At 43.8% G+C, this 11897-nt stretch overlaps 1 protein-coding gene across 1 annotated transcript in view; it reads right to left on the bottom strand.

Annotated features, from left to right (window-relative positions):
* The window catches only part of GLRA1 (glycine receptor alpha 1), a 42138-nt gene extending 35792 nt beyond the window's left edge, over window positions 1-6346 (bottom strand). The window contains exon 1 of the mRNA XM_065409996.1: window positions 6175-6346. Within this exon, the coding sequence (XP_065266068.1) occupies window positions 6175-6346 (172 nt within the window). The remainder of the gene's footprint in view (window positions 1-6174) is intronic.
* Window positions 6347-11897: the final 5551 nt, after the last annotated feature.

Here is an 11897-nt window from a genome sequence, read left to right on the forward strand (position 1 = left end):
GAGAGCTACAACCCCAAGCTCTGCAAAGCTGCGGCTGTGACTTCCATATAAATTGGATACTGATTTATGTGTGGGAGACTAAGCAAGTAAACTGCCCCCATGGGGAAGGTGTAGTTCATTGAAATAAATCTGAAATTAAATTATCCCGAATAAAATTACAATACAGCAGCCTTCAGCAGAAGGATAATATATATATTTCATTAAATATTAAAGTTTAATTTCTTTTGTGTGTGCAACATGGTGGTAAGAAGTTCCAGTGAAGCATTTTTTAACCCTGTGTTGTTTCACTGGTATTACGGAAGGTGTTGCCTTTTGCTGGTCACCCCGGGGATGTTCTTAATGCAAGCATCTGAATGTGAAAACCTGGGATAGAGCTAGTGCTTGCAACTGGACTGCAGGAGTTGTTGCAATGATTAATTGCTTGTAGGAGTTTTGCATTATCACAGACCAATTATTCCTGGAGAGAAAAAAAGACCTGATGGTAAGGGACAAAAATAAGCAACAGAAATTAAAATCTAACAGACAGTGGCTTTGCGATTGCAGGTCCTGGTTTGTCTGGGGGAACAGTCAAGGACAAAGAACCTGGAAAGGAGAGTTTAGAAATGAACAATAGCCACTGTAAGAGCTATTCAGGAATATTTATTGTGATGAGTGAATAACTGATTTTTTCTGATTGGGGGCCAAACCAAAAAATCAGGAAAAATCTTTGGCTCCGTGGAAACAGAAACTGATTTTGGGTTTTTTTTCCCCCCAACCAAATTGAAAAAAATCAAAAATTTTATTGAGTTGAAGGAAATATTTTGCTCAGCCCAAAACAAAGGGTTTTATTATTTTTTTTTACGTGAAATGACTTTTTTTTTTCAATTACTTTTTGTGGTTTTCTTTTTCCACTTTTTATGTGATTTTTTTTGGTGATTTAAACCCCCCCCCACATTTTGAAACATAATGTCTTTTAAAATGAAAAGCTAACTATTTGCTGAAATTTCCCCCCATCTCTAAGAATGCCTTACTTCAGAATGAGAGCATCCACACAGGGCATTAAGTAGGAATAACTATTCTTCTTTAAATTCAAACACCCTCCCTTAATCCGAATGAACTTTCATGTGTAGACAAGCCCTTAGAAAAGATGTTTAGAAAAAAAAATCTAACAAATCCCATAATTTATGGACCAATTCACCATTTCCCAGGACCTTGGGGAATACGTGCACCAGTGCAAAGTCAGTGTAAAATGCTACAATTTGGAATTGGTGGCATTTTGCTCTGGTATAAATGACTATACAATGCCCAGGGCAGTGGTGAAGTGGGCCTCTTAAGTATCTAACACTGTTTCTCCTTAAGTCTATGAGCAAAGCTCCCATTGGCTTCAATGGGGGCAGGAAAGCGACCCTTCCTGAGCTTATGAAAATGTAGCCAGTAGATTGGAACCAGGGAGTCAGCTGAGTGGCCCTGCTTTTATCATACAGGAGGCTACGGTCCCAGGCTGTCACCCACTGGGCTGGTGGCATCCATCTGTCTAGCCATTTATCCCACATTCCCCACCTTTGTATCTGAGCACCGGGCTCAGCTGAATTATTCGTGAGAGTTCACTGGGCCCTTGTAATGAAGATTTGCGGAACCTGCTGCTGGGAGACCATTCTGGTCCCGAATCCTATTTTCATACTTTATTACCCGGGTGTCGTTCTTACTAGGTTCATTCAGGGGAAGAGGGTGATTATTTATTGTTTGCTGAGCATCAGTAGTGTGCATGGTGCTGCATGCAACGAAGAGGAGACAAAATCCTACTCTCGAGGAACATAACTGAAGAGCAATGGCAGTGCTCCTTTCCCGCACTTCTCAGATTGAGGCAGGGTCCCTGGGATTCAGGCCCTGCAGTCGATGAGGGCTCCAGCACAGCAGGGAGCAGAAGATGCTACAGTACAGGACAGTTTGCTTTTGAATAGCCACTTGTGTTGCCACAGGACGCACAGAACAGATCATTCCCCTAGGTCATGATGTCCCCTCACAATCCCTCAAGTCATGTTACAAATTGGCTTCACGGAAGCAGCAGCTGCAAATTCATAGGGACCATTGCGATCATCTAGTCTGATCTCCTTTATAACACCTGCTATAGACCTTCCCCAAAATAATCCCCAGAGCAGAGCGGTTAGAAAAACATCCAATCTTGATTTAAAAATGGTCAGTGATGGAGAATCCACCAGGACCCTTGGTAAATTGTTTCAATGGTTAATTACTCACATCATTAAAAATGGACATCTTATTTCTAGTCCGAATTTGTCTAGCTTCAACTTTCAGCCATTGGATCAGGCCATCCCTTTCTCTGCTAGATTGAAGAGCCCGTTATTACATATTTGTTCCCCATGTAGATAATTATAGATTGTAACCAAGTCACCCCTTAACCTTCTCTTTGTTAAGCTAAATTGATTGAGCTCCTCGAGTCTATCCCTATCAGACATGTTTTCTGATCTTTTAATCATTCTCATGGCTCTTCTCTGAACCCTCTCCAATTTATCAACATCCTTCTTGAATTGTGGACACCGGAACTGGACACAGGATTCCAGCATTTGCACCAGTGCCCAATACAGAGGTAAAATAAACTCTCTATTCCTACTGGAGATTCCCCCGTTAATGCATCCAAGGATTGCATTAACTCTTTTTTGGCCACTGCATCACACTGGGAGCTCATGTTCAGCTGATTATCCACCAAGAGCCCAAAATCTTTTTCAGAGTCACTGCTTCCCAGGATAGAGTCCCTCATCCTGCAAGCGTGGCTGACATTCTTTGTTCCTAGATGTATACATTTACATTTAGCTGTATTAAAATGCATATTGTTTGCTTGTGCCCCATTCACCAAGCGATCCAGATCACTCTGAATCAATGACCTGTTCTCTTCATCATTTACCACTCCCCCAATTTTTCTTCCACTAGTCTTCTGGAACTTCCCCAGTGCTCCAAGATTTGTTGAATATCAACATTAAGAGTCTAGCCTGCTCCTCAGCCAGCTCTTTTAAAAGTCTTCGATGTAAGTTGTGTGGACCAGCTAATTTAAAAATATTTAATTTTAGTAGCTTCTGTTTAACAACCTCCAGAGATATTAAGTGGAACGGAAAGAATGTTATCACCATGTGATGAGGCTATATTATCTGTTTTTGTCCCCAAATACAGAACAGAAATACTTACTGAACACTTCTGCCTTTTCTGCATTATTATTGGTAATTCTAACATTTCCATCTAGTAATGGACCAATACCATTGTCAGGATTCTTTTTGTTCCTGATACATTTTAAAAAAACTCCTCATTGTCCTTAACTCTGCTGGCCATAGACTTCTCCATGTGTCCCTTGGCTTCCTCTATCAATTTTCTACAATTCCCATTTCTGATTTATATTCATGACTAACAATTTCCCCTTTCTTCCATTTGTTATCTATTATTTTTTATTTTTTATAGCTGCCTTCACTTCCCTTCTAAGCCAAGTTGTTTTTTTAATCAGTACAGCCTTCTTCCTCGAATGTGGCTTTTTGGGCAACTAATAAGGTGTTCTTAAATTATTCCCAATTGTCATTCTTTTTTTTTTTTTCTGATTAAATTCTTCCTCCCAGCTCATTTGACTCATAATTGGCTTTGTGAAATTGGCCCTATTAAAGCACCAAGTGCATATATATTACTGGTCGGGACTTTATTCTGCTTGCACATTATAAATCTGATCAAGTCACGTTCACTTGTACCTAAGCTACCATTAATTTTTAGTTCTATGATCAGTTCCTCTTTATCGGTTAGGACAAAGCCTAATAAAGACTTCCCTTGTGTTGGCTGCCACACTTTTTGAGAGCCCAACCCAGCTGGCATCTGGGGAACCATAGTTTGCATGGGTGGATGCTCAAAGGTTTGATGGGACAGGGTTCGCTATAACACTGACCCACTCTATAAGGTTTTGAGGTTGTCTGGAAACAAGATCTTTCCTGTTTAACAGTTAGGGCCTGATTCTTATTTGCATTAAGGTCTTTTTACGCTCTTCGCACAGTGTAAATTTCATTTCCACTCGCACGGCCAGCGTAAATGGGCCCTTGTTTAAATGAGAATCAGGCCCTTAATCTACTCCAGCGCCTGCTTCTCCACTTGAAATCACAGCGCTCTGCCAGGGCATTTCCACAGCTATAATGCTACAGCCAGAGCAGGGTGACTGCAGGTGAGCTGTAAAAGACTGGAACCGATGAAATCTTAAGCTGCAAAGAACCTGTTTGTGTCTGAATATCCCAAATAACAAAGAAGGACGGGAATAAATGAAATCAACCAACCACACAGGCGGATGTGGCATTAAATCAAATGCAACGACAGGCCTGTGTGATTACTCCAGCCTCTCAGAGGGAATGTTCTGTCCTGCATTTACCTGCTCTAAACCTCAGTGCTTATCACAAGCAGTAGGTGGCGCTCCTCCCTGTGGTTCAGCACTGAACTAATAGCTGAGTATAGACTGGTGGCTTAGGAGGATGAGATGGCTACATTGCTGGTGCCGTCTTTTAGATAAGCCGAGTGACCAAGGTCCTGACCATTCTGAGCCTTTGGGAAGTCCAGGACACCGTTCACAGAAGTGTGTGTATACCTCACAATACCTCTAATACCGCCCCCCTTCCTGCCAGCCCCCCACTGCACATAGGGAGCTATGGCCATCCATGCGATAAAGGGGAGTCTTGTGATCAAGCTACATTTCCCTGCTCTTTTCACTGCCTCACTTCTCCGCCCACTCACCCAGCTGCCCTGGGATTTAATCTAATTTGCCAAGCCGCTCTGCATCTTCAAATAGCTCCCTTTCAAAAAACCATCCTGCCACAAGAAAGCTTTTCTTATTTCCCCTGATGTGGAATTGCTCCTTCCTCACCATAACAATAAAAAACCTTGCGCCAAGACAGGAGGGATGAGGTCTTGCATCACGGATGACTTTTCTCTTCATAAAAACATCATGACTTTAATGGCTGCAATCTTGTATCCTACAGAGCTAGAAGCAGGACTTTATCCCCTTGGAAAGGGAGATTTCCAGCTTCCCAATGGGCCCAGCTGTCATTCCTAGCCCCGGAAAACCCCAGGCTATTGGGCTTACAAACTGCAACATTGAAGTTGTTTTTAGAGGTAGTTAAGGCTCCCTTTGAGCCTTGTTCAGACAGACTGTCTGGGTTTGTCTACACTGCAAAAAACACCTGTAGCAGCCTCAGTCTGGCAGAGCTTGTGCTATGGGGCTAAAACTCGGAGCATAGACATTCCCGTTCAGGCTAGAGCCCTGACTCTGAGACCTGCCCTCTTTGCTGGGTTTCGGAGCCTAGGCTCCATACCAAGCCTGAACGTCAGCACTGCTGCTGTTAGCCCTGTAGCGTGAGCCCCGCGAGCCTGTTGACCCAAGCTCTGAGATTTGTGGCCGTGGGGTGTTTTCGTAGCATAGTCGTACCCTCTGTAACCAAGGCACCTGGCTTTCCAAGAGGTGGAATATGAAAAAGAATCCCAATGATTTTTTTTAAACTCTAAAATAATAATTATGTAATGTGGCAGATATGACATATATGATACTTGACATGCATGACGGGGAAGCGTGGGCTAAAGGCTTCCATCAGCACTCATTTAGGACAACCCATGTAACTCTCTTATGGCTTCACCGCTTTTGAAATAACATGGTCATTTCATACCCATTCACCATATATATTCCAACACCCTGGTTCATAGCCCTTTCTATAAAGAGACCCTGTTTCCATTCCTGGGCCCTCTGCTCCAATCTAGCTGGCATCTAGACAGGCCCTCTTTCTTGTTCAGTAATATGGGGATGGGTAGCTTGGTTATGACCCCATGATCTAGGGAGTTATATTCTGCCCACCTAGATGTCCTCTGCAGTTTCAATTGGGTGTAATTTTCATCTTTGTGCTCTACCTTTACCTGGTGTTCAGTGTTGCTGAGTGTACCGCTTGAAAGCCATTACATTCCACTCCAGAGGTAGCTGCACTTCAGTTGGAAACAAACTGATTCCTTTATATACGGTGCTATAACAAGTTAGTAAAAGGCTTTTGGGGGTCCCAAAGCATGGAAGATGTACATAGGAAGTATTTGTACTTCATTTTCAACTGGGAAGACATTCATGGGGTTGCATGTAAACTTTGTCCTGAAACAAACAAAATAAAATAGCTGGGTTGTGCCTACCTTTAAAATTTGGTCTGATTCTGGCATCGTATCCTGAGGTTCTGCCCATCAACTTATCCAGGAAATCCGAGGGGGACATGGGTTTGGAAGTAGACCGTGCTGCTGCTTCGGCTTCTTTGGAAGCTGCCAGGCTGAGTGATTGAAAAGAAAGGAAAGGTTTAGTTTGTAGCATTTATAGAGACTGTGTCCCATGTTGTGCAGGGCTGGGGATCTGTAGGCAGAGCAGTCAGTGCCTCGTTCCCACTGCAAGATAGGCCAGATATCTCTGTGGATTCTTAATGAGGCTGGTCTCTGCTAATTTGTTTGCCAAGCCCAAACATCTCTGAATATAGAATCCCAAGTACCGTTGAGATGACGAATGAACAAAATCCTGTTGCTAATGTAGGTACGGACCCTTGGCGTCTGACTAAATCAGAAGTGTGACCTCCAGCACCGAACCCCAGTGGGAAAAGACACTTGGAGATTAGCCTAGTTTTATTACAGGCCACCATATTACCATGTAATTACATAGCAAATAGCATAGGAGCACGTACAGTGCTCTGACATTCTCAGGGGAGATTTCAGCTGCACGACTCTCATTGGCTTGAATAGGTGTTGAATGGCTTCATAGTTCATGAAGAACTCTGGGATGGTAGGGGAAGGGACTTTGTTATCTTCCACACTTTCTGGCCAATGCAGATGAAGTTCTCTGCAATGCAGGGATCTGAGTTTGAGATACCCCCATGGTCTTTCACTGCCAGGGGCCTGGAGCATGGCAGAGTCTAACACTGGAATGATACGCCTCGTCAGATAGGACTTTGAGGGTGGGGAAGGCAAGGACCACAGTCTTATTGAGATTTAAGTGGTGTGCAGGTCTGGAAGGCTGAAGTGGCGTTAACTGGTGCATAGGCCTTGGATGAGGCCACTTATGGACAACTTGGTGACTTGCTAGGATGGAATAAGTGAAGTCATCAGTTGTCCCATAAGGGGTGAAATTCACCCCCGAGAAGAGGCCTAGCCCAAGGCCTATGCACCAGTTAACTCCATTTAAACCTTCAAGAGCTGTATACCACTGAAATCCTACTGAAGTCCTCGGGGTAGGGCTTAAGTGGGGCCTACCCCTTGTTACTGCTATCCACGCAGGGATGAATTTCACCCAGAGGGAATAAACCTTAGAATCTATACTTTCAAGTTTGCAATAAGATTTAATTTCCAAGATAGAAATGAGCTAATATTTCATCCTAGATGCTGCCGTAATGTGCCCTGTATTCCTGTGCACAGTAAATCCTTGAGTTCTGTATTTTGACATTGGTGGGTGTCTGTTTTCATGGCAGTGGGGAGGGAATGTAGTGCACCTGGCTGGTCCTGATGCGGGAAGAGTTGCGTGTTCATCAGAGAATCCTGCTTTCCAAATGAGGACACAGGTTGGGACTCTGAGAGCAATGAATGAAATTTACCCCCATGCAGATGGCCAGTACCAGACCAACGTGCCCCTTAAATGCCCCAAGTAGAGCTCAATGGGTGTCTGGGTTTTGTGCTGACCCTCTGCGCAGGGCTGAATTTGACCCCATAGTAAGATAAATGTGGCAGTAAGGCACCTCCTACTGGATTATTAGTGAGAGGGGCACACTGATGGGAGGTAGTTGTCACTTGTCTGGTGAAGGGAAAGGACTGTGGTAGTAGTTGTGTCCTGTGCAAATCTGACTGTTTTCCAGGATCAGGATGTCGACAGGGGTTGGGAGTTACTGTTATTTTATGATATATTTATAGAGGGAGCATGATTTTTCTCTACGCTCAGGGGACTCCTCAACATTTACTCAAACTGAGTGAGGGTAATTCACCAATGGAACAATTGACCAAGGGTCATGGTGGGTTCTCCATCACAGGCAATTTTGAAATCAAGTTGGGATGTTTTTCTGAAAGGGCTGCTCTAGTTCAAAGAGAATTAATTCGGGGATGTCCTAGGGCCTATGTCCTGCAAGAGGTCACACTAGATGATCACCATGGTCCCTCCTGGCCCTCGACTCTATGAAGTATTAGATTGGGCTCTTCATCTGATGTTTGAACGCCCCTTGGAATGGTGCTTGGAAGTCTCTGTGAACATCGTCTCCATTTCCTCCTGCTCGGTAATTGACGTTACCAGATGCTAATATTGATGGCATGGTGGCTGCCATCTTGGTTGTTACACTGGGGATTAGACCTGGGACCTCCAGAGCTAAAAGTGTGAGTCTCTGCAGCCTGAGTTAATGAGCCAGTTCTGGCTCTGTGGGCTGTCACAGATGCAAATCCTCTGAGGACGGGGCATGGTGGGGCGGCACCAAGCCCACACTGACCAGGGGTTAAATGGTTACAGCACAAACCATCTTTGGACTGCTCTCTCCAAAACCAAAACTCCTAGATTGGCATGGCGTGAGGTTAATTTACTATCATTACCCAGAACAAAATGGAGGTTTACTAACATCTAAAACAACATGCTATATATCCTGATGGGTCAGGGGACACTGGTGATTTAAGGTGCATATAATATGCCTGTGTATAAGGGGAGATAGCATTGCATTGACTCTTGTCTCTAATGGCTGGCAAATAATTAAGAGCAGGGTTTCAGTTTCTAGGCCTTTAACCTTCATGAACACAACGTTTGATCTCCAGAAGATTATTAATGGAATAATTTTCTGCAGATTGCGATGGCTGGGTTTTTTTTGCCTTAAATTTGTTTTTGTTCTATTTCAGCAGTAAAGATGTTGGTCTGCTGACGGGGGAGAAAATTTATGACCAGAAGTGATCTGGAATATGAAATTAGGAGGTTGTTTATCTACTCGGCTCCTTTACAACCTCTATGCTTTAATCCTCTCTCAATCTAAATCTAACCTGAGCTATAGGTTATACAATAGAGTATATCTAGTTTTCATATACACCTCTACCTCGATATAACGCTGTCTTCAGGAGCCAAAAAATCTTACCGCGTTATAGATGAAACCGCGTTATATTGAACTTGCTTTGATCCGCCGGAGCACCAGCCCCGCCCCCCCCGGAGCGCTGCTTTACCGCCTTATATCCGAATTCATGTTATATCGGGTCGCGTTATATCGGGGTAGAGGTGTATTTCAGACTAAATTGTCTGACCCTGATTCCCATGTCTGATCTAGCAAATAGCCCCACCCCAAACCAAGGTTTCAGATGAGATTGGACAACGGGATGGGTTGCTTTAAAAAAAATTGTATCCTTAATTTGCAAACTCAGGAGAAAAAGTGTGTATGGAGGGGGGTGATCAATCCTGGACTATACATCTGCATTCAAAAAGAGCCTCTGCATGGAAATTAGTCTGGAGAAAAAATTTCAATTAAGCAGCAAATGGCTCGGTAACCAAAGAATCCTGCCATTTCAGCACAGAGGTGCCAGCTAGTGCAATAAACTGATTTCTTCTCATTAACCGTGGGCTTTGGGGAGAATACAGGGAGAAAAATGCAATACGAGTCTAATAGGTTTTTTTTAAGTATAAAAAGATTATTAAAAAAAACCCTTCTAGTTCCATTGGAATTTACTGTACTTTAAAAATGAGATGACGGAACAGAGAGATTGAACATACAGGAAAACTGATAGCTAATAAAGCAGCCTTGGTTGTGTATATATACAGAAGGAGGCTTTAATCTATTGCAAATGAATGACTACACTAGCTTTGAATGGATGCCGTTATTCAGATCCTTTTCAGCTTTAAGCCACAAATGACACAAGTTGCCTGGCCTCAGCTCACATGCAAAAATATCTTTTCTAATAGGCTTGCTGCAATCATTCACGTGCAAAATCCAACAATAGTTTGCCTAATCTAATAATAATACTTAGAAATAATTGAATTTAGCTAGATTCCTTTATGGCTCCGATCCCCCTAGTATCTGAGCACCTTCCTCCCGGCACACTTTGCAAACATTAATTCTCACAGCAGCTCTGTGAAGGGAGGGTATGTGCAAATGGACATGTTATAGGTGAGACAAGGTGGGGGAGGTAATATCTTTTATTGGATCAACTTCTGTGGGTGAAAGAGACACGCTTTTGAGCTCCCCAGAGGTGGTCTTTAATTCTTTCACCAACAGATATTACCTGTATTTGGAAACAATATCATGGCTGGTATTTCAAAGGGAATTTAAGGGAGTTAGGCTCATTGAATTTCAACGGGATTTGGGCATCTAGCTTCATTAGGCTCCTTTAAATACCCTCCTCTGTCCCCCGCCCCGCTCTTAGGATAAGGAAACTCAAGCAGAGGGAACTTTAATGATCTGACTAAGGTCAAAGAGTGAGTCACTGGCAGAGATGTGAAGAGAACCCAGAAACTTAATTCTCAATCCCTTGCTCTAGCCACTGGGAAATGGTCTTTCATGTTTAAAACATGTCGAAACTGACCACTTTGCATAAAATTTAAAATATACGCCATGGCCTAATCAATTTGAAATGCATTTACAGATCCATGTCAGGGAACGAAATTATTTGCTTCTGCATGAGAGTAAGGCATTAGGGCGAAAGTGATGAAAAATGTACACCACATTCTTCTGCATTGTAGCCAGGGACGGTGCATTGTGGTGAAGAGGATCAAGAGAGAAGTCTAGATAAGATCTCAGGGCTGGGCTCGGACAGCAGAGGATAAATCGTGCGTGGCATCCAGCTGCCTGAACAGTAAACAAAACTGTGTGACTTGGCGTGTAGCTAGATAAGTCTGGAGCAGTCGGGTAGGTGGAGGCAGGTGCTGCTAAATGAGAGAGCTTCTACACAGCTAAACACGCATCCCGATAATGGACATGAAAATAGAGAGAAAGTGTATGTGGCAAGATCCTCAGCTGCTGTAAATTGGGATAGTGCCATTGACTTCGGGTGAGGCGCCAGCCCTGTCTTTTTAAAGTTTGCTAGACCTGGAAGGCAGGTGGGGGAGAGAGAGAGAGCCCTTTACCTGTTTCCCTGCCCTCTGGAGCTTTAGTGTGCATCTCAAAAAGTAGCTTCTCTCTCTCCCTTTGGACACACGTCAAAATTGCCAGTGGCATTTTGTGCAGGCTGTTAGGCACCTGAGGAAACCTCATAGCCCCTCTGTGTTTGCTGCATGTAATATTCAGGAAGTTAAGGAGCACTTGAGTGGGCTACTAAGTGTTGCCATGTAGCCAATGGGCTGGTGTGTGCTGCAGGAGCTCACCATTGCCAGCACGGGCTATGCCAACAGCTGCTCCCTATAGGGTTGCTCTGGGCAAACGTTGCGTTGGGGGCTCAGATAAGACAAGCCCCCGCAAGTCTGGTGGTTTTCTAAACTCTGCCTGAGCCTCTTGCGGCTAGAGATGGAAACTCTCGAGGAGAGGCTTTCTTGTGCGATATCTGGGATTTCCGCCTTCCAAGTGGGCTTGGAAATGCGACCCTAAGTGACCCTTTCATGGCTTGTTTCAGAACTTCCCCTTGGACAGCACTGGGTCCTCCAGATACAAGTCAGGGGAAATCGTCCAGTTAGTCTAAAGTTATTGATGATAAAAAGAAGTGAACTTCGGGGCTAGTGTTGGTTGTTGGGTTATCCAAACCAGCTCGACTTACCCCTAGTAAATAGAACCATGACACTGCTTCAGTTTCATCGGCACCATAACACAGAACGTATTCATATTAGTTACTCGTATTACATTAATGCCCGGAGGCCCTACCGACATTGGAGCCATATTGTGCTAGGTGCTTCAGTACACCTCGTGAGACTGGCATTGTCCCAAAGAGTTGACAATCCAAAC

The sequence above is a fragment of the Emys orbicularis genome, chromosome 8 (genome assembly GCF_028017835.1).
Source record: "Emys orbicularis isolate rEmyOrb1 chromosome 8, rEmyOrb1.hap1, whole genome shotgun sequence".
In the NCBI taxonomy this organism is placed as follows: domain Eukaryota; kingdom Metazoa; phylum Chordata; order Testudines; family Emydidae; genus Emys; species Emys orbicularis.